At 43.5% G+C, this 22,726-nt stretch overlaps 1 protein-coding gene across 4 annotated transcripts in view; it reads left to right on the plus strand.

Moving 5' to 3' along the window:
• The window catches only part of c6h11orf65 (chromosome 6 C11orf65 homolog), a 75,066-nt gene that overhangs the window by 34,173 nt on the left and 18,167 nt on the right, over positions 1 to 22,726 (plus strand). For 2 of the 4 annotated variants that reach the window (XM_067986116.1, XM_067986117.1), the window contains 5 exons: positions 1,516 to 1,699; positions 7,608 to 7,700; positions 10,178 to 10,231; positions 14,853 to 15,068; positions 21,727 to 21,863. In XM_067986116.1, the coding sequence (XP_067842217.1) occupies positions 1,516 to 1,699; positions 7,608 to 7,700; positions 10,178 to 10,231; positions 14,853 to 15,068; positions 21,727 to 21,863 (684 nt within the window). The remainder of the gene's footprint in view (positions 1 to 1,515; positions 1,700 to 7,607; positions 7,701 to 10,177; positions 10,232 to 14,852; positions 15,069 to 21,726; positions 21,864 to 22,726) is intronic. The other 2 variants (XM_067986119.1, XM_067986118.1) reach the window with 2 other exon arrangements.

The raw sequence follows: 22,726 nt of genomic DNA on the forward strand, positions 1-22,726 counted from the left end.
TCAGGTACATAGATCATTGAAGTCGCTGGGTCAAAATCCTGGAACTCCCTTCCGAACAGCACTGTGGGAGAACCGTCACCACACGGACTGCAGCGGTTCAAGAAGACGGCTCACCACCACCTTCTCAAGGGCAATTAGGGATGGGCAATAAATGCCGGCCTCGCCAGCGACGCCCACATCCCATGAACGAATAAAAAAAAGTGTCATGAACAGGTGCAGAAAATAATCAAGAAGGCAAATGGAATGTTGGCCTTTATATCTAGAGGACTGGAGTACAAGGGGGCAGAAGTTATGCTGCAGCTATACAAAACCCTGGTTAGACCGCACCTGGAGTACTGTGAGCAGTTCTGGGCACCGCACCTTCGGAAGGACATATTGGCCTTGGAGGGAGTGCAGCGTAGGTTTACTAGAATGATACCTGGACTTCAAGGGTTAAGTTACGAGGAGAGATTACACAAATTGGGGTTGTATTCTCTAGAGTTTCGAAGGTTAAGGGGTGATCTGATCGAAGTTTATAAGATATTAAGGGGAACAGATAGGGTGGATAGAGAGAAACTATTTCCGCTGGTTAGCAATTTTAGGAGTAGGGGGCACAGTCTAAAAATTAGAGCCAGACCTTTCAGGAGTGAGATTAGAAAACATTTCTACACACAAAGGGTTGTAGAAGTTCGGAACTCTCTTCCGCAAACGGCAATTGATACTAGCTCAATTGCTAAATTTAAATCTGAGATAGATAGCTTTTTGGCAACCAAAGGTATAAAGGGATATGGGCCAAAGGCAGGTATATGGAGTTAGATCACAGATCAGCCATGATCTTATCAAATGGCGGAGCAGGCACGAGGGGCTGAATGGCCTACTCCTGTTCCTATGTTCCTATCTGCTTTTCTAACCTCCATGCTGATGGGTTTGTTGAAGAGAGCCAAATTTGTCAGTCATTGTTACTAAAGCAGCAGATTCCATTTGATTGATGGCTGACTTTATCCAACAGAAAAATAATGTAGGATTTTTTGTTTAAATTGTGTGTCATTATGGATGAATGAAACCCACTGATCCTGCTTCACCTCCTTAATGACCCTCCAGGCCTCACAACATTTGACATCACTGTCCACCTTTGTAATAGCTCTTGATTGCTCTGGAGGCTAAAAATACTATTTTAAAGGTCGTTGTTTTCCCTCAACACCTCTAATTCTTAGCAGGGTACTTGTTGGACAGATGGGAATAGTCAAAGGTACAATTGATATGTTAAAATCTGAGAACTGAACTAATGAACATAAGGGCATAAAATGGTTTTGCCCCTATATGCTTCTCTTTTTACACCTTCTGATATCTGCATTCACAAACCCTGACCAGATCAGCTAGAAAACAGAACCACAGATGTCACCTTTCTGAAGCTGATTCAGCTCCTGTGTATAATCAAAAGGAAAGTGCATCATGCAGACTTGCTCTGTGGAAATTGAGTTAATGCTTACTCAGTCATGAATTAACATGTTAAATTCTGTAACGTGTTTTTTTAAGCATTGATGCAGAAGTGCCAGATGTTAACAATGAGGAGGAGCAGAGCCCTGCAGACAGGCGCCCCGCCGGTGAAGTCATTGTCGGCAAGATACTTGAGATCCTTGTAACTGAGGAGCAGCAAGAAATTTTGAGAGTGTTAGAAAATTCAGCAAGAATAATACAAAGAGCATGGAGAAGATACATTGTAAGTTTTACTTTATACTGAATTGGCAAACTGCAGTGGATGGTTGGGAATTGTAGTAAACACAGGATTGCTGAGCAGTTTTAATCTGAGTTTCCAGGTGTATCACTCCCAGGTTTTACTAATTTACTAATCAATACTGTGCCATGTTTTCTTACATTACAACAGTAACTAAATTTCAGAAGCATTTCATTGGGGGTGAAGCACTTTGGGACATCCTGAGGATGTGAATGGTGCTATATAAATTCAGATTCTTCTTTCTTTACTGTATTTCCCAAATATAATAAAATTAAAATGTTTTTATGGTGAATTCTAAATATGAAAATACATTTATTAAATTTTTATGGTGAATTCTAAATATGAAAATACATTTATTAAATAAATATATATTTTTGTTACAAAAACCACTCCCTTTATTATATTTACGATTTTAGAGAATGCTGTAGTTTTGTGTCTGAAGTAATGAATAGCTCAAGGTTTGAAAGAGCTGAAAACTGTCAGGAAAGCTGTATGAAACAGAAGCATGAGCCTCTGAGCATATAGTTGAATAATTTTCATAGGAGTGGATGAATTACTGTGGATCCTCCCTATTATGTGTTTTGATGGTAAAATTGATTTTTAAAAACAGGTTGGACTATTGTTTACATTTGGCTGATGTGAGATCTGCCAACGTGTTCTCTTCCCACAAAATATGCCAAGAAACAAAGGAAGTATGCAAATAATGTTATTACAGTGGTGTGTTCAGATGTTTTGGGAGAGTTATTTTGGCTTTCAGCCATTTTCACAGACTTACAACCTGTTCCTTAATTAAACAATTGGTCATATCTCCTTAAATTAATGGCAGAAAATTGTTCTTTTCAGCAAGAAAGAACAATGCAGTTACATGTGATTTTTAAATATACGAGTGAACCTCTCATGGCATTGGTCACAGTAAGTCAGAGGATACACTGTTTCATGATATCAGGGGCATTATACCATCAAATATTGTAAGATGGTGTGTGAAGGAAATTTCCAATGGCTAACTAACAGCTGCTTGTACAGTGGCACTCCACTTAGCAGGAATATAATGCCAAAGCTAATTTTAAACAGAGCCAGTGGGCTGAGTGCTTGCCGATTGTACGGTTACAGTACCCAACTGTAAACCTACTTCATTGTTAAGCAGGCTGAGAGATGCAGGATGTGGGCACTTTAAAGCATCCCGCTGATTAAAATTGGGTTTGTCTCTTGGGCCGTTTTTTAAAATTCGTTCATGGGATGTGGGCGTCGCTGGCGAGGCCGGCATTTATTGCCCATCCCTAATTGCCCTTGAGAAGGTGGTGGTGAGCTGCCTTCTTGAACCGCTGCAGTCCGTGTGGTGAAGGTTCTCCCACAGTGCTGTTAGGTAGGGAGTTCCAGGATTTTGACCCAGCGACGATGAAGGAATGGCGATATATTTCCAAGTCGGGATGGTGTGTGACTTGGAGGGGAATGTGCAGGTGGTGTTGTTCCCATGTGCCTGCTGCTCTTGTCCTTCTAGGTGGTAGAGGCCACGGGTTTGGGAGGTGCTGTTGAAGAAGCCTTGGTGAGTTGCTGCAGTGCATCCTGTGGATGGTGCACACTGCAGCCACAGTGCGCTGGTGGTGAAGGGAGTGAATGTTTAGGGTGATGGATGGGGTGCCAATCAAGCGGGCTGCTTTGTCCTGGATGGTGTCGAGCTTCTTGAGTGTTGTTGGAGCTGCACTCATCCAGGCAAGTGGAGAGTATTCTATCACACTCCTGACTTGTGCCTTGTAGATGGTGGAAAGGCTTTGGGGAGTCAGGAGGTGAGTCACTCGCCGCAGAATACCCAGCCTCTGACCTGCTCTTGTAGCCACAGTATTTATATGGCTGGTCCAGTTAAATTTCTGGTCAATGGTGACCCCCAGGATGTTGATAGTGGGGAATTCGGTGATGGTAATGCCGTTGAATGTCAAGGGGAGGTGGTTAGACCCTCTCTTGTTGGAGATGGTCATTGCCTGGCACTTGTCTGGCGCGAATGTTACTTTCCGCTTATGAGCCCAAGCCTGGATGTTGTCCAGGTCTTGCTGCATGGGGGCTCGGACTGCTTCATTATCTGAGGGGTTGTGAATGGAACTGAACACTGTGCAATCATCAGCGAACATCCCCATTTCTGACGTTATGATGGAGGGAAGGTCATTGATGAAGCAGCTGAAGATGGTTGGGCCTAGGACACTGCCCTGAGGAACTCCTGCAGCAATGCCCTGGGGCTGAGATGATTGGCCTCCAACAACCACTACCATCTTCCTTTGTGCTCGGTATGACTTCAGCCACTGGAGAGTTTTCCCCCTGATTCCCATTGACTTCAATTTTACTTGGGCTCCTTGGTGCCACACTCTGTCAAATGCTGCCTTGATGTCAAGGGCAGTCACTCTCACCTCAGCTCTGGAATTCAGCTCTTTTGTCCATATTTGGACCAAAGCTGTAATGAGGTCTGGCGCCAACTCTTTGCATGAACTCTACCAACATCAGAACTAATTCTTGCATTGTTGTACTGTGGAAATGTGAAAAACTGTTTATTATAAAACAGAGAATGCTGTGAGAGCTGAACTACAGTCGTTACTGAAGATGCTGATTATCAAGTTTTTAGTGCCACAGGGTAAAAACGTGCATTTTTTAATTGCTGCTAAGATTTTAATAATAACTCCTGTTGGTCAGGGGCTGCAGAAAGTAACCTGAGATTTCCAGCTGCTGACACACAGGCAAAAGCAACTTTTGAACTGAAGTAACCTGAGTTCAGTCGCTGGCCTGAGCTGGCTGGAACCGGTTTGAATTAGCTAAGTTTTGTGAAAGACAAATGAGATGTGATAAGACACACATCCTTATTTAGAAAACGAGTAATGAGGTAATGCTACCTTAGTCCTTGGGACAGAAGACACAGGCTAGGGGAGCAAGCCTAAACCGACGAAAGAGAGAGACAACACAGCTTGAAGAGATAAGAGTCGGAATAAGAATGAAGAATCTGGGGCGTGGAGCCAGAGCGAAGATTCCGGAGACCAACCATCGCGGAAGTGGAAGAACCTATGTCAGGGACGTAGAGACGACGTATATTCTGTGACCACTCAGGGAGTGTCAGAGAAACCTCGAAAGAGAGAGAGCGAAGACTCCAGAGACCAACCATCGCGGAAGTGGAAGAACCTACGTCAGGGACGTAGAGATGACGTCAGAAGAGAGAGAGAATGGAACGCCTGGCCAGTGTCAGCTCTCCTTTTCGGGTATTATCCTTTATATTCTGTGACCACTCAGGGAGTGTCAGAGAAACCTAGTGGGTGTGCGTTTAGATCCTAGTTTGGGTATAAAACTGTGTAACCTGGTGCAAACTGCATATCTATATCTAACCAGACGTATAAGCTATATGTATATGATCTAACGGCGTGAATAAAGCGAATTGAGAGTTAAGAGAAAATTGACTCTTCTCCTCTTTGTACTAAGCCAATAACCGTAACCGGTGACCTCCGGTCAACACTCCTGAAGGAATTCCATGTAGTCATACCAGTTCTTCAAATAGGTATGAACTTAGATAGACATTGAACAGTTTAAGTATTTCGCCCATACCTTACTTTCAATGGGTTGGTTTTGGTGTCTCCTGCCCTCCCTGCAATTGAACAAAAAGACTTATGATGATAACGTGGTAAATGGGTATTTAGTCTGTTCTGAGGTGAAAACACTGCATGAAATTTGTGATTTACTGGGGTTGATTTTGACTCCCTTCGCCTGGCGTTGATGGCCTCAAAATGGGGTCGGTAGCCTACTGCCCCATTAGCACCAGCGACGCAGCCGGCGCCATTTTAAAAAGGGGCCGACGTCTGGTTGTCCACACCACCCGCCTGATTTTAATATGGAAATCAGGGTCCCAATTGCCATTTTAGGTAGGAACTGGCCACAGCCTGCTCAGTGCAGGCTTTGATCACTTCCACAGGCAATGAAGAAGAAAAGGCCCGCCAAAAATAAGTGTTGAATTATTTTTCTGGGCCCTGGAGGAGTAGAAGTGCACCTCTGGGGTCAACAAAAATAACCTGGGCTGTTGCCGCTCTGGGTCCCCCATCCTCTGCGATCGCGACTCCCCCCTCCGTGACTTACCTTTCTGGCTGCTGCTCAGTCCCGGTTTTCTTTGCCAAACCTGGTGAGCTGCGTCGGGACGGTCATTTGGCACCCTGTAGCTCGCCTGGCAAATGTAAATGAGGCCGGGGCTCAAACTCACAGTGGCAACCGCCTCCCGACTAGACGGCTGACCAGCACGCTCCGCCGTCAGCTGCCCAAAAGTCAAAATAGACCCCGCTGTATTTAATAATGGAGAAATTGAAATAAGAGAGAGAAATTTTCAAAAGGGAGATGGAGTGAGCCCTGCATAAATAAGTCAAGATCTCTTCTCCTTGCTGTGCTCTGTTTGGGCAGTAAAGTTTTTATTTAATTACTTCAATACACCAATATTCAGGCATTTAACACCTAAATAAAATGTTATTGTGGAGTCAGTAAAGGAGCATCCAGCTGGTAACAAAATTTAGGTCAGATTATTCCATTTTACAGTTGTCTTTAACACCCCTCCTGGTTCCAGGTTTGAGAATCGTTAGTGGGTGGCAGTTAATGCTGATCCACTCCAAGAGCTACAGGCCATTACTGCCCCTGTGGACACATATCGGAAAATAGTATGTCAGGTGTAGGAACTTCCAAAAATGGGTTGGCAAACAAACCAACCATCCAAGAATAGGCACCATAGATATGGCAAGCTTTGTCTGAGGAGCTATGTTAACAATAGCTGACATCAGTGTCGATTTGCAGATGTTTACAAGTCCAATTAATAATCCTTGTGGAATTTTTATCGCCTACTTTGTTGATTCTACTGCTCCTTGTTAAAATATATTAGTGTGGTATTTGGAGGGGAGGAACTTCTTACCAATTTTCTCCCTGAAGGCATTTAACTGTTTGCTGGGTGGGGTAGATTGCACAAGTACCAACTGTCCTCGTGTACTTTCCCAAACAGCCATTATTTATATGTCAGCCTTGACAGTAAATATTTTCAGAAGTTTTGACTGTGGTGGGGCATCCTGGCAAGCCCGATCCCGTCTTCACCTGACATCCTAGTGCACTTTCTTTTAGCAAGTGTCATTGGATACGAATCAGCAGCAGGAATCCTAAATGATTTTCCCCTTGTTACCCAGGTGGGTTGAAGCCAATTATACCATCCTACCACCACCCCATTGAGATCAACTAACGGAGCACATCCCGGAGCTCAAACCTGGGACCTTCCTGATCTATATGGTTAGCTACTTATTGAATAAACTTGCTGCATCATTTAGGATTCTTTAAATAGATTGGGCTTGATTCAGGGTTTCTGTGGATCTTCTACCAAAAGTTACAGTGGACACTCTGGCGAACGTCCATGGAAATTCAACCCCATTTTAAAAAAAATTTCAACTTGATTAAAATTCATCAATTGCACATGTACTTCAATTATGAAATGCAATTCAAACACGTGAGACTTGCCCACCCCAGCCATGGTCAAATATACCTGTCAGCACTCTTTGTTGAGGTTCACACATGAGGAATGGCCACCTAATTGTGTTGAAGGAGGTTTTTCCAGTGTCCATGGAACCACATCCCTACAAAAGTCAGCACCTTCGGGAGAGCAGAATGCTGAAAAACAAAATCTTACCTATGCTCCAGTGCTTGTGAGTTAAGGTTTTTTCACATTCTTGAAAGAACTGCTATGAGTCACTGTCACTACTCTACGTGCATATTGGGCTAATAAATAAGTTTCACATTTTTCAATGTTCGAATTAAATTAACTGACATGTTCCGTTTTGGTCCAGTTGAGGAATTTGCATTATTTTTGACATTATTGATGTAACTGCAAACCTTGTTTTGCTGTTTGCAGAATATGCAGCTGTTTAAGCATTACAGGAACATGATTAATTTCAGAGGGAAAGGAGACCCTCGGTTCATGATGAAATGTATCAATCCAATCGAGGTAAGAAAAACAATGTGTGCTTAAAACCCCCAGTTTTTATCACTGAGATTTTTTGAGATTCAGCACAATAAATAAAGTGGAGAATGTACATGTAACAGATGGATATATATATATCTTATATTAGCAAGGAATCATTAGCAAAATAAAATTATTTTAGATTTCCTAATATTTCACACCAAGAATAATCTGCAAAATAAAATAAAAAGACCTTTTCACGTTTCATTAAGTTTCTTGCTTTTTCTAAAGTTTGCGAATCACTGTTATTGATGTTGGTGGACTTCACTATACGAAGAGACGCGTAGTGAAGATTTAGAGCTTTAAGCCAGAAAGGCAAGATTGTTCCATGAAAATTTCACAACATCCCCAACCCATATTTAATATTACATCTTATACATATAATATGATCAGGTAGGACAATTTAGAAATACTTCTGATAAAGATTTGCAGAACGTGAGCCAAGAATGATCTTCAGTGAAACTCTATTTAAGCAATAAAGCCTGTAATGCGGTCTGACTATGAACAAGTCAACTACACAAGATAAATATTCAGTCGCTAGACTGCTGCATTTTATACTGTGCTTCTTATTGGGCTTTATTGCTGTTCTATTTACATTTACATTTTTCTGTAAATAAAAATGATCCAAAATTGGTTGCAGCAAGGATCCTGCTGTAGAGTGTTGATTTGAAGCTGAATCCTAATTTTGACTGTCGCTTGAATTGTCTGCTCTCATTAGGTCAGGACTTTCTTCAGTTCTCAGCAGGAACGTTGCATGGTAATTTAGTGCTACATCTCATGGAAAAAAATCCAACATGATTGGTCCCACACCACAGAACCCACCTCCTGCTGAGCAGTGAGAAGCCCTCTCATTGGAATAAGGAAGTATGATGGCAGAAGCTAGCACTGAAAACCATTCATCAAAAGCTGGCAAACTAGTGTTTCATTGTACACATGCAGCATATTACTCTCACTTTATTTTATTCATTTTCAGAACAAAATATTTAAACATTAATTTCTGAGAAATTTTCTGTTATTAAAACTGATACTGTTTGGTAGTAATAAAAAGCACAAAAGTTATGATTTGCTGCCCCCTTGTGGATACATTGCTCTTGGTCATGAACCAAAAACAGAAAATGCTGGAAGCTCCCAGCAGGTCAGGCAGCATCTATAAAGAAAAGAAGAATGTTAACGTTTCAGGCATAGTCCTTCGTCAGAACTAGAAGATATTAAGATATAACAGAAAGAACAGAGCAGGTGAAAGGTGGGGGGTGGGGGGGGGGTGTTGGAGACCACATATGTCTCTAATATCTTCCAGAGCTATGCCTGAAACGTTAACATTCTTCCTTTCTTTACAGATGCCTCCTTACTTGCTGAGTCTTTCCAGCATTTTCTGGTTTTGTTTCCAATTTCTAGTATCTGCAGTATTTTGTTTTTGCTTTACTCTTGTTCATCTCAGATAGAGCCACCTTCCTCAAGTCACTTGCAGTATCATTTTGGAATTACAGTTCTAATATTATTGTATATGTGTCTTTCTTCTTATGCAGGTCTCATTATGATACAATTTTTTGCACATTATTTACTTTCCCTGTTTTTTCCACCAGCCTATCGGAAATGTGTGGGAGGGAAAAAACAGGAGCTGGTAGGCGACTCGTCAGCTTCTCCATAGTCCTAACTTCAGTCAATTGTCCTGTAAAACATTTTTTTTCCTGTGCTACAACTAGTCACCTCCAGTCACATGACCCGAGTTTTTAAATGTTAAATCTAGAGGCTGCAGCCAGTTGAATGACCGCTTTTATTAAAGACCAAAATATTAATGGTGGCTTAAGAGAGGGTGGGTCACATGAGAAAGACATTATCCTACTCACAAAAACTACAGAAAGTTTTCTAATAAGTTTACATTTTGTATCCTCAGCCTCTTTTTGGGTATCTTGGGCTTCTTTGTATTTTATATATAAATAAAATATGGTCACAGTTTGCATTTTGACAAGTTTACTGGTAACAGATGGCATATAAAACTACAAATCAGGAAAGGTGTTCAAATGAGCCCAAACTAAACAGATGGAAATTTCCTCCAGGTAACTGTAATAGTCCTATGTGAAATGGGTTTGGGCAATCTCAATTTAATCCCAAGTGGCCATGGACCCACAACACAAAAGTACCCCAATTTGGCTCCAATTGACACAAAATTGCCTGGCTGCTATGGGACATGGAAAAATATCACATTGGTGCAGTAGGGGGGTGATCTTCTGAGGTTGGGACAAAGTAGAGGGAGCTTTACTTTGCATTTACAGCAAGAACAAAAATAAAGGAAGCAACAGGAACAATTTCTGCATATTGACAATTTTTCATGATTTTATTGAGTTTGCCATAGTACAAACTTATGACTTTACTACACAGTTAAATTTAAAACAACATACAAATGAGAATTCTAGAAAGTTAACATAGTGCAATCTAAATCCATTGCTGCTACACATTCACAGGCAGAATTACTGGACAGTGCTGCTGGAGTTCATGTCCGATTCAGACTGGGAGGAGTAAGTGAACTTTATTTGCTTTTGCAGTGATAGAAATTAATACCATTTTTGGCCATACCAATTTAGTGTTGTTTGCTATTACATATTGGATGTTGTGCATGTTTGTTGGTGAAATCTGTTCATGTAGAAATGGCTAACTTGAAGCTATGTTAACATGCAAGGCTGCAAATTTACATTGGCTGCAAATTTACATCCCGGCACTTATGCTGGGATCTTGCTTGTCAGTGTCCTCCAGCAGTGATGCTGCTGGAGTACGCGGGGGCAGGTGGATGGCACTTAATCTGCGTTAGCGGTGCATCTCGAGCACATGCCATACCCCGCAGGCTAGAAACTCCAGTGTGACTTTCCTATTCTGGGGGAATGCCAAGTTCCCCCCCGCCCCTCCAGAATAACCATTGCTGAATCTTTGGGATCCAGACCATGATCCCAGCCTGGATCTTCCCCCGGTAGAGCCCACTTCTGCTCATCAGGAGGCCAATAAGTAACTTCTCACTTGGTGCACCAGTCTCAAAATTTACCCTGGTCCCTTTAAGGGGGACGACATGGGAACTCCCTCTGTGCCAGTGACCTTATTTGGGATGGGTGGAGGCTCCGCCGCAAACAAGACCACGGGAAGCCTTCAGGGCAGGTCTAGGTCCAGGACTCGAGGCGGGAGAAAACCACATCCTAAACAGATTTAATGTTAGTGTGGATTATAAGAATTATTTTTTTAAAATTGCAAGCATCTTTAAAACAAAATTGATCTTGGACACAAGTAGTTGTATCAGAGGTTCACCAGGAGCTCACCTACAATAACAGCTTTTGAAATACTTTTAGTTGTTATGAAACAGTGAATAAGATGCACTGAATTGTTATTTCTGACTAACCATATGGGAAGATTTCCAATGTGTGCTATGTACAATGAAACTGTAAATCACACTTTTATGATTATGTCACACATAGCACAAAAAGAAAATCTTTCCCCTATATTTCCATAAGCATTTGTAATAAGATACAATGCAATTAGCTCTGTATGTTCGTGGCTGCCTACGTTGTTGCTTCATACAAGTTCAATGTAGACATTTAGAAGAAATGAACACATTTCTTTTTCAATTTCCAATAAATTAAATTAACTGAATTGTTTAACTAACTGAATTAAGTGGGTTCACTATTACATTATCTCATTAGCAATCTTGTTCAGCGTAGCTCAGTTAGTAGCAATCTCACCTCTGAGCCAGACAATCATAAGTTCAAGCCCCATCCCAGGATTGGAGCACCTAATCTAGGCTGATACTTCAGTACTATGCTAAGGGAGCACTGCATTGTCAATGTTGCTGGCTTTTGGATGAGATGCTAAACCAAAGCCATGTCTGCCTGTTCAGGTGGATATAAAACATCCCATGGCACTTTTTTTTTAAATGCAGGGAATTCTTCCAGTGTCTTACCCAATATTCTCCCCTCAACTAACACCATCGAAAAACAGATTATCTAGTCATTCATCTCATTCATGATTGTGAGACCTTGTGTACAAATCGACTGCAATATTTGCCTACAAAATAACTACAGTTCAAAAGTAATTAATTGGCTGTGAAGTGCTTTGGGATGTCCTGAGGTTGCAAAAAGCACTAAATAAATGCAAGTTCTTTCTTTCCCTTCTGGGATTAGTTTATATGTCTGCGCTACTTTTGGGATACTATGACTTAACACAGCAATTCTGACAAATTTAGATAAGACCAGATGGGACGGACGGCTTATTTGGAGGATGGAGAAGAGAATGAAAGCAGGGTTGCAAAGTAGGTTGCATCAGAATTGGACTGCCCTTGTCTGTCATTACCCACAAAGGCGTATCTACAGGCAGCAACATACTTAGTCTCGAAAGTTGGTGGAAAACTGCTTTTGATGGCTGCACTTTACTAGAGTTGTACCATCTCCTGGATTCTAACCTCCACCCAACTTCCCTCATAGGGCTGTGATAGTGGCTGTTAAGCCCTGACATATTATGCTTTATTCCAAGTTGCTGTAGAAACATCAATGACATCATTCAATCTGCAACTAATAACTGTATTAAGAAGGTGACTGATGTGTTGTTCATCAAGGAAAACAATTTCATCACTTTCCCTGTGGCCATGTGGCAGCTAGTGAGGGGGCTGTGCAATGTTTTCACATGGCAGGATTCCCTAAAGTCCAGAGTTTCATTGATGGCACCTATGTGGCCCAAAGGCCCCATACACACAATTCCATCATCATCATGAACTTCAATGTGCAGATCATTTGTGAAATCAAAATATGATCATGCAAGTGAATGGCTGCTTCCCAGGCAATCCATTGTGCTAGGATTATTTGAAGATGATGAGACGGCAAGAATGTATTTTAGGAGACTAGGACTATCCTCTTCATCCTTGACTTATGACAACATTGAGACAGCTACAAACAGCATTTGAATGTAGATTCAATGAGGCTCATCCAGCCACAAAGATCATTATCAAACACTTAAGATGCCTGAACAAGGGCATCTTACAATACAGCCAGCAGGGTTTCCAAGATACCATTACAGTCTGCTGCATGTCCACAACATTGCCATTGAAAGAAGCATAAGCATAGAGCAGGTGGAGGAGGAAACACCCACCTGCAGCCAAGAGGAAACCAAGACAAATATGAGGATTCAGAAGCGATCTCCACTAAACCACCTTTGTAAGCAGCAAGAGCCATATGTAGGTTTTCATTTACAAGACCTTCCCCTGTCTTCATTGGGCAATCCATGAAAAATCTTCTCCATTAGTGCACAATGCAGTAGTCAAATGCACCACTGACAACATCATCATCTGTACCAACTCAGCACCCATGGATCTCATTCCTTTTATTTGCTATTACCTTATTCTACACCATCACAAGAAAACTCTCTTGTCACAGTGAAATAAAATGCAAACAAATGTAATAACCTCTAAGCGATTCTTAGTGTTTTTTGCCCTGGTACTTCCTCTTGGGGATGGTGTACCCCATCTTTTCTGATCAGGTCAATTTAAAATGGATTAGGCAACCTTGCAAAATTCACTCAAATTACACTAATCACACTCAGGAAGATCAATAATGACGGCTTCTGTGGCAAAAGGAAAAGCTCCTGCTGTTAGAATAGGAGATGTTTTTCTGATATTATGGTTCAGACATGTCAGAAGTCAAGTGCATCTAGCTCCTGCTGTACATGATCTGAGAGTGCTTGAGACTGACATTTGGTGACAAGGGTGGAAAGTGCACCATTCTTGAGCATAAAAATTCACTGGACAATATGAGGGTAATTTCTCCACTGGGCACCTTCAGTGGAGAACTTCATCCACCCAAAGCACATAGTGAAAGTTCAGGGCGGGGGTAGAGTTCCGCTAGTTTTGTGCCCAGATTCCAGCGCAATTGGCCAAACCAGTGCAAAAGATTGGGAAATTTTAAATGTAAGTGAATTGTGCCCAAAACCACTTATTTCAGGGTTTTCCGTGATCTTTTACCCTGGTTTATGATTCAATTTGCCCGGATCAGGACCTGCCCACAAAACTGGCCATGGCTCCAGGTTGACATTGTGAGTTTCCGCTGATTGCTCCATAGGGAAGGCTCTTCAAATTGTACTCATTTTCTTAGGTGCACAGGCACCAGTAGGCATGTTTTAAAAGTTTTTACATATCAAAAAATATTTAATTTACTAAGAAACTGACTAATGTACACCAATGGAAACTAGTAAATGGTGCAGTATAATTTTCTAAAGTCTTTTCAGTGATTTTAAATCAGGTTGCTCATAGGTGGAGGACTGGACACATTAAAAATGCTTATTTTCTGTGATTAAATCCATTTTCAGCTGCATTAATAAAACTGCACCAGGTTACCACTCTTAAATACATCACTGAATATTTTTAAGTGGAAAGAAATTAAAAAATGACTACATTCTATTAGACTGCCCAATTGCACTGGTTCATGAAAGATTCTACGTTTGTGATTATGCAAATGCATTTTAGCGGAAACTTGAACTGTAACCTAACCAGCGCGATTTTGGGCACATTTTGGGCGCAATTTCCCGATTGCACCCAAATCGGAAATTCTACCCCCAGTTGTTTGCTTGCATGATTTTCCGTCCAAATTGAACTAATGGGCGCTTGCCTGAGTTTCCAATTTAGGCTCCCTCCAGGTGAGGTTCCCACCAGTGGCGCAAAGGCAGAAAATTATCCCTTATAAATGTAAGAAAATAACCTGGAATTTGACCAGATATATTTCATATATCGTTTGCATCATTTACATGAAACTGCTCAGTTTCTGATAGAAATGTTTTTTGTTTTGAAAATATCTGTCTTGGAACTGAGTACAACATTTTGGTCATATAAAGTTTTGTTGCTCACACACACACACACACACACACACACACACACAGACTTCCATTAGAAAGTTCAGACAATGGCAGATGCAGCATTTACACTACAGCGCTGACGCCAGTGACATTCCCAACTTTGGTAAATTTGTGCCTGCGCAGTTATCTGTTGTTGCGGGTGCTTTTCTACAATATAAAAAATACAACATTCATTTCTAGTACCACTGTTTGTAAATGGAGGCCCACATATTTTGCTGATTTGATTCAAATTGATTTGATTCTTCCTGTTCTGGTTTATAGGAAACATTTCCTCCAAAAATCTACTACAAAATATTCACTCACCGACCGATCGTGGATATGTGTGCGAACAGTCCCAAAGATTATGCTAATTCTGCTGTCAAACAGAAAGCATCCAGGCGAGTTCATAACCATAACCCTGTAAAAATTCAGGAAGATGATCGCAGTGGATGGTACAAACGAATGGAGAATAATGACTGGAGATGTCTTTCAGATAAGGTAAATTCAGTTTTCCAATCCCTAAAGCAAATGATCTGAATATATATAACAACAACTTGCATTTATATAGCGCTTTTAATGTAGTAAAACGTCCCAAGGCACTTCACAGGAGCGATTATCAAACAAAATTTGACACAAGCCACATAAGGAGATATTAGGACAGGTGACCAAAAGCTTGTTCAAAGAGGTAGGTTTTAAGGAGTGTCTTGAAGGAGGAGAGGTAGAAAGATGGAGAGGTTTAGGGAGGGAATTCCAGAGCTTAGGGCCTAGGCAGCTGAAGGCACGGTCGCCAATGGTGGAGCAATTAAAATCGGGGATGCGCAAGAGGCAAGAATTGGAGGAACGCAGAGATCCCGGAGGGTTGTAGGGCTGGATGAAGTTACAGAGATAGGGAGGGGCGAGGCCATAGAGGGATTTGAAAACAAGGATGAGAATTTTAAAATCGAGGCATTCTCGGATGGGGAGCCAATGTAGGTCGGCAAGCACAGGGATGATAGGTCAACGGGACTTGGTGAGAGTTAGGATATGGGCAGAAGAATTTTGGATGAGCTCAAGTTTATGGAGGGTGGAAGATGGGAGGCCAGTTAGGAGAGCATTGGAATAGTCAAGACTAGAGGTAACAAAAGCATGGTTGAGGGTTTCAGCGGCAGATGAGCTGAGGCAGGGGCGGAGACGGGCGATGTTACAGAAGTGGAAGTAGGCGGTCTTGGCGATGGAACGAATATGTGGTCGGCCAAATAGGACTCCAAGGTTGCGAACAGTCTGGGTTCAGCCTCAGACTGCGGCCAGGGAGATGGATGGAGTCGGTGGCTAGGGAACAGAGTTTGTGGTGGCGACCAAAGACAATGGCTTCGGTCTTCCCAATATTTAGTTGAAGGAAATTTTTACTCATCGGACAAGCAGTGTGACAAATCAGAGACAGCAGAGGGGTCGAGGGAGGTGGTGGTGGTGAGGTAGAGCTGGGTGTTGTCAGCGTAATGTGGAACCTGACCTGTTTTCGGATGATGTCGCCGAGAAGACCTACTTGGACACCTCAGCTTACAGGGCTATTTAGTTAACAATTAAGATGTGGGCTAGAACTGTCTGGGCTGACACATGTTGTAATGGATGAACATTGATCAAGAAGAAGATCTGGTTTATTAAATTAGTTTAGGGATCTTCTTTTGTTGTTGTATTGCAGTTAGTGTTCTAAGTGGACAGAAGCAGAGGGCACGTCAGTTCAGGAGTTTTAGGGGATTGGATCCATGGTGGGTGATGACAGTTGGGTGTATGTGAAGTTCATCCTGAGGGAAGATGGTAATAGCTGAGTGTATATGACTTCTATCCTGAGGCAGGCTGGTGAAGGTTCATCCTGAGGTGAGATGGTGACAATATGTGTGAGGTCTATCTTGAGATGGCATGGTGACATACGAGCTCTGTAAGACCCAGATGGACACAGGTGGTGTCAGATGAGTGTATGTACGGTTATTCCTGAGGTAGGATGGTGACAGCTGAGTGTATCTGAGTTAGGATGGTGACAGCTGACTGAGTGTATCTGAGGTAGGATGGTGACAGCTGACTGAGTGTATCTGAGTTAGAATGGTGACAGCTGACTGAGTGTATCCGAGTTAGAATGGTGACAGCTGACTGAGTGTATCCGAGTTAGAATGGTGACAGCTGACTGAGTGTATCTTAGGTAGGATGGTGACAGCTGACTGAGTGTATCTTAGGTAGGATGGTGACAGCTGACTAAGTGTATCCATTGTAAACAATTTTACAACACCAAGTTATAGTCCAGCAATTTTATTTTAAATTCACAAGCTTTCGGAGATTTTCTCCTTCCTCAGGCAAATGTTTCAAGATCTCCTTGAAGCCTACGCATTTATACATATTGAACAATAATAAATGGTGTTTACAGACTGCCCCTGCAACTGCCCGTTGCCAAGGCAATCACCGTGTTCAGACAGAGAGGTGTTACCTGCAGAACCTCCGAATACACATTCAATAAAAAAACAAACAGGGAAAAAAAAACAGAGAAAAAAAACACAGAGAGAGGCAGAAACATCCGGAAGGCAGAGAGAGCCAGCAAATGACCCATTATATTAAAAACAGATAACATTTGTTCGCTGGTGGGGTAACGTGTAGCGTGACATGAACCCAAGATCCCGGTTGAGGCCGTCCTCATGGGTGCGGAACTTGGCTATCAATTTCTGCTCGACGATTTTGCGTTGTCGTGTGTCTCGAAGGCCGCCTTGGAGTACGCTTACCCGAAGGTCGGTGGATGAATGTCCATGACTGCTGAAGTGTTCCCCGACTGGGAGGGAACCCTCCTGTTTGGCGATTGTTGCGCGGTGTCCGTTCATCCGTTGTCGCAGCGTCTGCATGGTCTCGCCAATGTACCATGCTCTGGGGCATCCTTTCCTGCAACGTATGAGGTAGACAACGTTGGCTGAGTCACAGGAGTATGAACCATGCACCTGGTGGGTGGTGTCATCTCGTGTGATGGTGGTATCTGTGTCGATGATCTGGCATGTCTTGCAGAGGTTACCGTGGCAGGGTTGTGTGGCGTCGTGGACGCTGTTCTCTTGAAAGCTAGGTAGTTTGCTGCGAACGATGGTCTGTTTGAGGTTGGGTGGCTGTTTAAAGGCGAGTAGTGGAGGTGTGGGGATGGCCATAGCGAGGTGTTTGTCCTCATTGATGACATGTTGAAGGCTGCGGAGAACATGGCGTAGTTTCTCCGCTCCGGGGAAGTACTGGACGACAAAGGGTACTCTGTTGGTTGCGTCCCGTGTTAGTCTCCTGAGGAGGTCTATGCGATTTTTTGCTGTGGCCCGTCGGAACTGTCGATCGATGAGTCGAGCGTCATATCCCGTTCTTACTAGGGCGTCTTTCAGCGTCTGTAGGTGTCCATCGCGTTCCTCCTCGTCTGAGCAGACCCTGTGTATTCGCAGGGCCTGTCCATAGGGGATGGCCTCTTTGACGTGGTTAGGGTGGAAGCTGGAAAAGTGGAGCATCGTGAGGTTGTCCGTGGGCTTGCGGTAGAGTGAGGTGCTGAGGTGCCCGTCTTTGATGGAGATTCGTGTGTCCAAGAAAGAAACTGATTCTGAGGAGTAGTCCATGGTGAGCTTGATGGTGGGATGGAACTTGTTGATGTTATCGTGTAGTCTCTTTAGTGATTCCTTGCCGTGGGTCCATAGAAAGAAAATGTCGTCGATGTATCTGGTGTATAGTGTTGGTTGGAGGTCTCGTGCAGTGAAGAAGTCCTGCTCGAACTTGTGCATGAAAATGTTGGCGTATTGGGGTGCGAATTTGGTCCCCATGGCTGTTCCGTGTGTTTGGGTAAAGAACTGGTTATCGAAGGTGAAGACATTGTGATCCAGGATGAAGCGGATGAGTTGTAGGATGGCTTCCGGAGATTGGCTGTTGTTGGTGTTGAGTATTGATGCTGTCGCAGCGATGCCGTCATCGTGGGGGATACTGGTGTATAGTGCCGAGACGTCCATCGTGGTGAGAAGTGTTCCTGGTTCAACTGGTCCGTGGGTACTGAGTTTTTGTAGGAAGTCTGTAGTGTCGCGACAGAAGCTGGGGGTTCCCTGTACGATGGGTTTCAGGATGCCCTCGATGTATCCAGAGAGGTTCTCACACAGGGTTCCGTTGCCTGATACGATGGGACGTCCGGGTGTGTTGGCTTTGTGTATCTTTGGGAGGCAGTAGAAGTCTCCCACGCGGGGATTACGTGGGATGAGAATGCGTAGGATGCTTTGAAGGTCTGGATCGAAGGTCTTGATCAGTTTGTTGAGCTGGTGGGTGTGTTCAGAACACACCCACCAGCTCAACAAACTGATCAAGACCTTCGATCCAGACCTTCAAAGCATCCTACGCATTCTCATCCCACGTAATCCCCGCGTGGGAGACTTCTACTGCCTCCCAAAGATACACAAAGCCAACACACCCGGACGTCCCATCGTATCAGGCAACGGAACCCTGTGTGAGAACCTCTCTGGATACATCGAGGGCATCCTGAAACCCATCGTACAGGGAACCCCCAGCTTCTGTCGCGACACTACAGACTTCCTACAAAAACTCAGTACCCACGGACCAGTTGAACCAGGAACACTTCTCACCACGATGGACGTCTCGGCACTATACACCAGTATCCCCCACGATGACGGCATCGCTGCGACAGCATCAATACTCAACACCAACAACAGCCAATCTCCGGAAGCCATCCTACAACTCATCCGCTTCATCCTGGATCACAATGTCTTCACCTTCGATAACCAGTTCTTTACCCAAACACACGGAACAGCCATGGGGACCAAATTCGCACCCCAATACGCCAACATTTTCATGCACAAGTTCGAGCAGGACTTCTTCACTGCACGAGACCTCCAACCAACACTATACACCAGATACATCGACGACATTTTCTTTCTATGGACCCACGGCAAGGAATCACTAAAGAGACTACACGATAACATCAACAAGTTCCATCCCACCATCAAGCTCACCATGGACTACTCCTCAGAATCAGTTTCTTTCTTGGACACACGAATCTCCATCAAAGACGGGCACCTCAGCACCTCACTCTACCGCAAGCCCACGGACAACCTCACGATGCTCCACTTTTCCAGCTTCCACCCTAACCACGTCAAAGAGGCCATCCCCTATGGACAGGCCCTGCGAATACACAGGGTCTGCTCAGACGAGGAGGAACGCGATGGACACCTACAGACGCTGAAAGACGCCCTAGTAAGAACGGGATATGACGCTCGACTCATCGATCGACAGTTCCGACGGGCCACAGCAAAAAATCGCATAGACCTCCTCAGGAGACTAACACGGGACGCAACCAACAGAGTACCCTTTGTCGTCCAGTACTTCCCCGGAGCGGAGAAACTACGCCATGTTCTCCGCAGCCTTCAACATGTCATCAATGAGGACAAACACCTCGCTATGGCCATCCCCACACCTCCACTACTCGCCTTTAAACAGCCACCCAACCTCAAACAGACCATCGTTCGCAGCAAACTACCTAGCTTTCAAGAGAACAGCGTCCACGACGCCACACAACCCTGCCACGGTAACCTCTGCAAGACATGCCAGATCATCGACACAGATACCACCATCACACGAGATGACACCACCCACCAGGTGCATGGTTCATACTCCTGTGACTCAGCCAACGTTGTCTACCTCATACGTTGCAGGAAAGGATGCCCCAGAGCATGGTACATTGGCGAGACCATGCAGACGCTGCGACAACGGATGAACGGACACCGCGCAACAATCGCCAAACAGGAGGGTTCCCTCCCAGTCGGGGAACACTTCAGCAGTCATGGACATTCATCCACCGACCTTCGGGTAAGCGTACTCCAAGGCGGCCTTCGAGACACACGACAACGCAAAATCGTCGAGCAGAAATTGATAGCCAAGTTCCGCACCCATGAGGACGGCCTCAACCGGGATCTTGGGTTCATGTCACGCTACACGTTACCCCACCAGCGAACAAATGTTATCTGTTTTTAATATAATGGGTCATTTGCTGGCTCTCTCTGCCTTCCGGATGTTTCTGCCTCTCTCTGTGTTTTTTTTCTCTGTTTTTTTTCCCTGTTTGTTTTTTTATTGAATGTGTATTCGGAGGTTCTGCAGGTAACACCTCTCTGTCTGAACACGGTGATTGCCTTGGCAACGGGCAGTTGCAGGGGCAGTCTGTAAACACCATTTATTATTGTTCAATATGTATAAATGCGTAGGCTTCAAGGAGATCTTGAAACATTTGCCTGAGGAAGGAGAAAATCTCCGAAAGCTTGTGAATTTAAAATAAAATTGCTGGACTATAACTTGGTGTTGTAAAATTGTTTACAATTGTCAACCCCAGTCCATCACCGGCATCTCCACATCATAAGTGTATCCAAGTTAGAATGGTGACAGCTGACTGAGTGTATCCGAGTTAGAATGGTGACAGCTGACTGAGTGTATCCGAGTTAGAATGGTGACAGCTGACTGAGTGTATCTTAGGTAGGATGGTGACAGCTGACTAAGTGTATGTAAGGTTAATCCTGAGGCCACAGGCACAGGAAAAACTTGTTCAGAGTGCTTGGTCCTGTAGCACATTTGGCCGGGAATCGGAAAGTGTGGCCAGGGAGCAGCACCTAAAGGGCTGCAGCTAATTGAGGGGTCTAGACCAAGGGGTCAGATATATAAGATTAACCATGAAATTTAGGACAGAGAGTAACGGAAACTTTTTTTTATACAGAGGGTTGTGAGGTGGTACAATGCACGACCAGAGTTAGTGATTGAAGAAGAGACCATGTCAACATTTAACAATGGGTTAGATGGGCGGTTGAAGGAAAGGGGGAATAAAAAGATGTGGGAGCAGGATGGGTACATGGGATTAGGACTACTGCTCATATGGAGGGTAAACACTAAAACACGTTGGTTGGACCGAACAGCCAGTTTCCGTGTTGTAATTTCGATAATTTCGATGTAATTCTCTGTAATAGTCCATGATGCATGTGTTTTCTCCTCTTTGTGAATCAATAGAAGAAAATCTTACCCAAGAGGTTTAAGTTAATGCTGTCCACTGTTTGATAAATCTTTTGCTTTATTAATTCATACATAAGGGCATAAGACATTTATTTGTTAATTATATATTCATTAACCTTCTATTGTACAGTACATTGGAACCACTATAGATTATGCGCAGTTTGAGCCTAACAGAAAGACAACAACATTTCATCATTGCATATTCCAGAGAAGACAAGAGGTCGTGAAAAAGCACAAAGAAAGAAAAATTGAATGGATGAAAAAGATGTGAGTTTGAACAAAAGTATATACAATCATATCAAGATTGGGTGAGGCGCGCTGGTAGCAATAGGTAGTACTGGAGTACTGGACTTCAGCTGGAGAGAAAGAAAAACATTCAAATTTGGGCCCTGTGCCTGCTACCCAATCAAAATTTCAGCAATCTTCAGCAAATCATTAAAGGGTGGAGGGAAAACCAGTTAGAACCTGCCTACAACACTTTTTTTTAATGTATCTCAATTTTCTTCCCTCCCCACCTCTCCAGAAGGTGGTTGATTCCTTGCAAGGGTGGCAGTTGCTCGCTGACTCTTGCCCAAACAACCATTACTCATATGGGAGCCTTGACAGTGAGTGCTATTTTTGACTGTGAGGGATAAACCAGTGGACCATCGGGAATCAGGACAGACCAGGAACTGGTGCCTTTACCCAGTGGACCTGCAGTGGAAGCCTCAATTTAAAAAAAAGGACAATTTCTGTTGAATTTGTGTACCTGGGTGATTTTAAACCCCAAGAATCGGGTGGGTTGGGGGCGGGTGGGAGTTGAAAATAATTTTTTGGGTCGCGACCGCACCCCGGCTTTATTTCCGGGTTTAACGTCAGTGTGTAAAAGTACAGGCTTCCCACTGGGAATGCAAAGTCCGAAAATGTTGCGGTTGTGACCCAAAAAAACAACTATTTTCAACTCCCACCCACCCCCAACCCACCTGTTCTTGGGGTTTAAAATAACCCCCTTAGTATTTGGCGAGGTAATGTTGATACAGTGAAGTTTTGCACCTATGGACTGACAATCAGTTAATTAGATATTGTAACATTTTATTGTAACGTGAAGGTACCAACTGCACCAAATGTAACAATTTTGATCCATCTGATAC

Source organism: Heptranchias perlo, chromosome 6, assembly GCF_035084215.1.
Source record: "Heptranchias perlo isolate sHepPer1 chromosome 6, sHepPer1.hap1, whole genome shotgun sequence".
NCBI lineage: Eukaryota > Metazoa > Chordata > Chondrichthyes > Hexanchiformes > Hexanchidae > Heptranchias > Heptranchias perlo.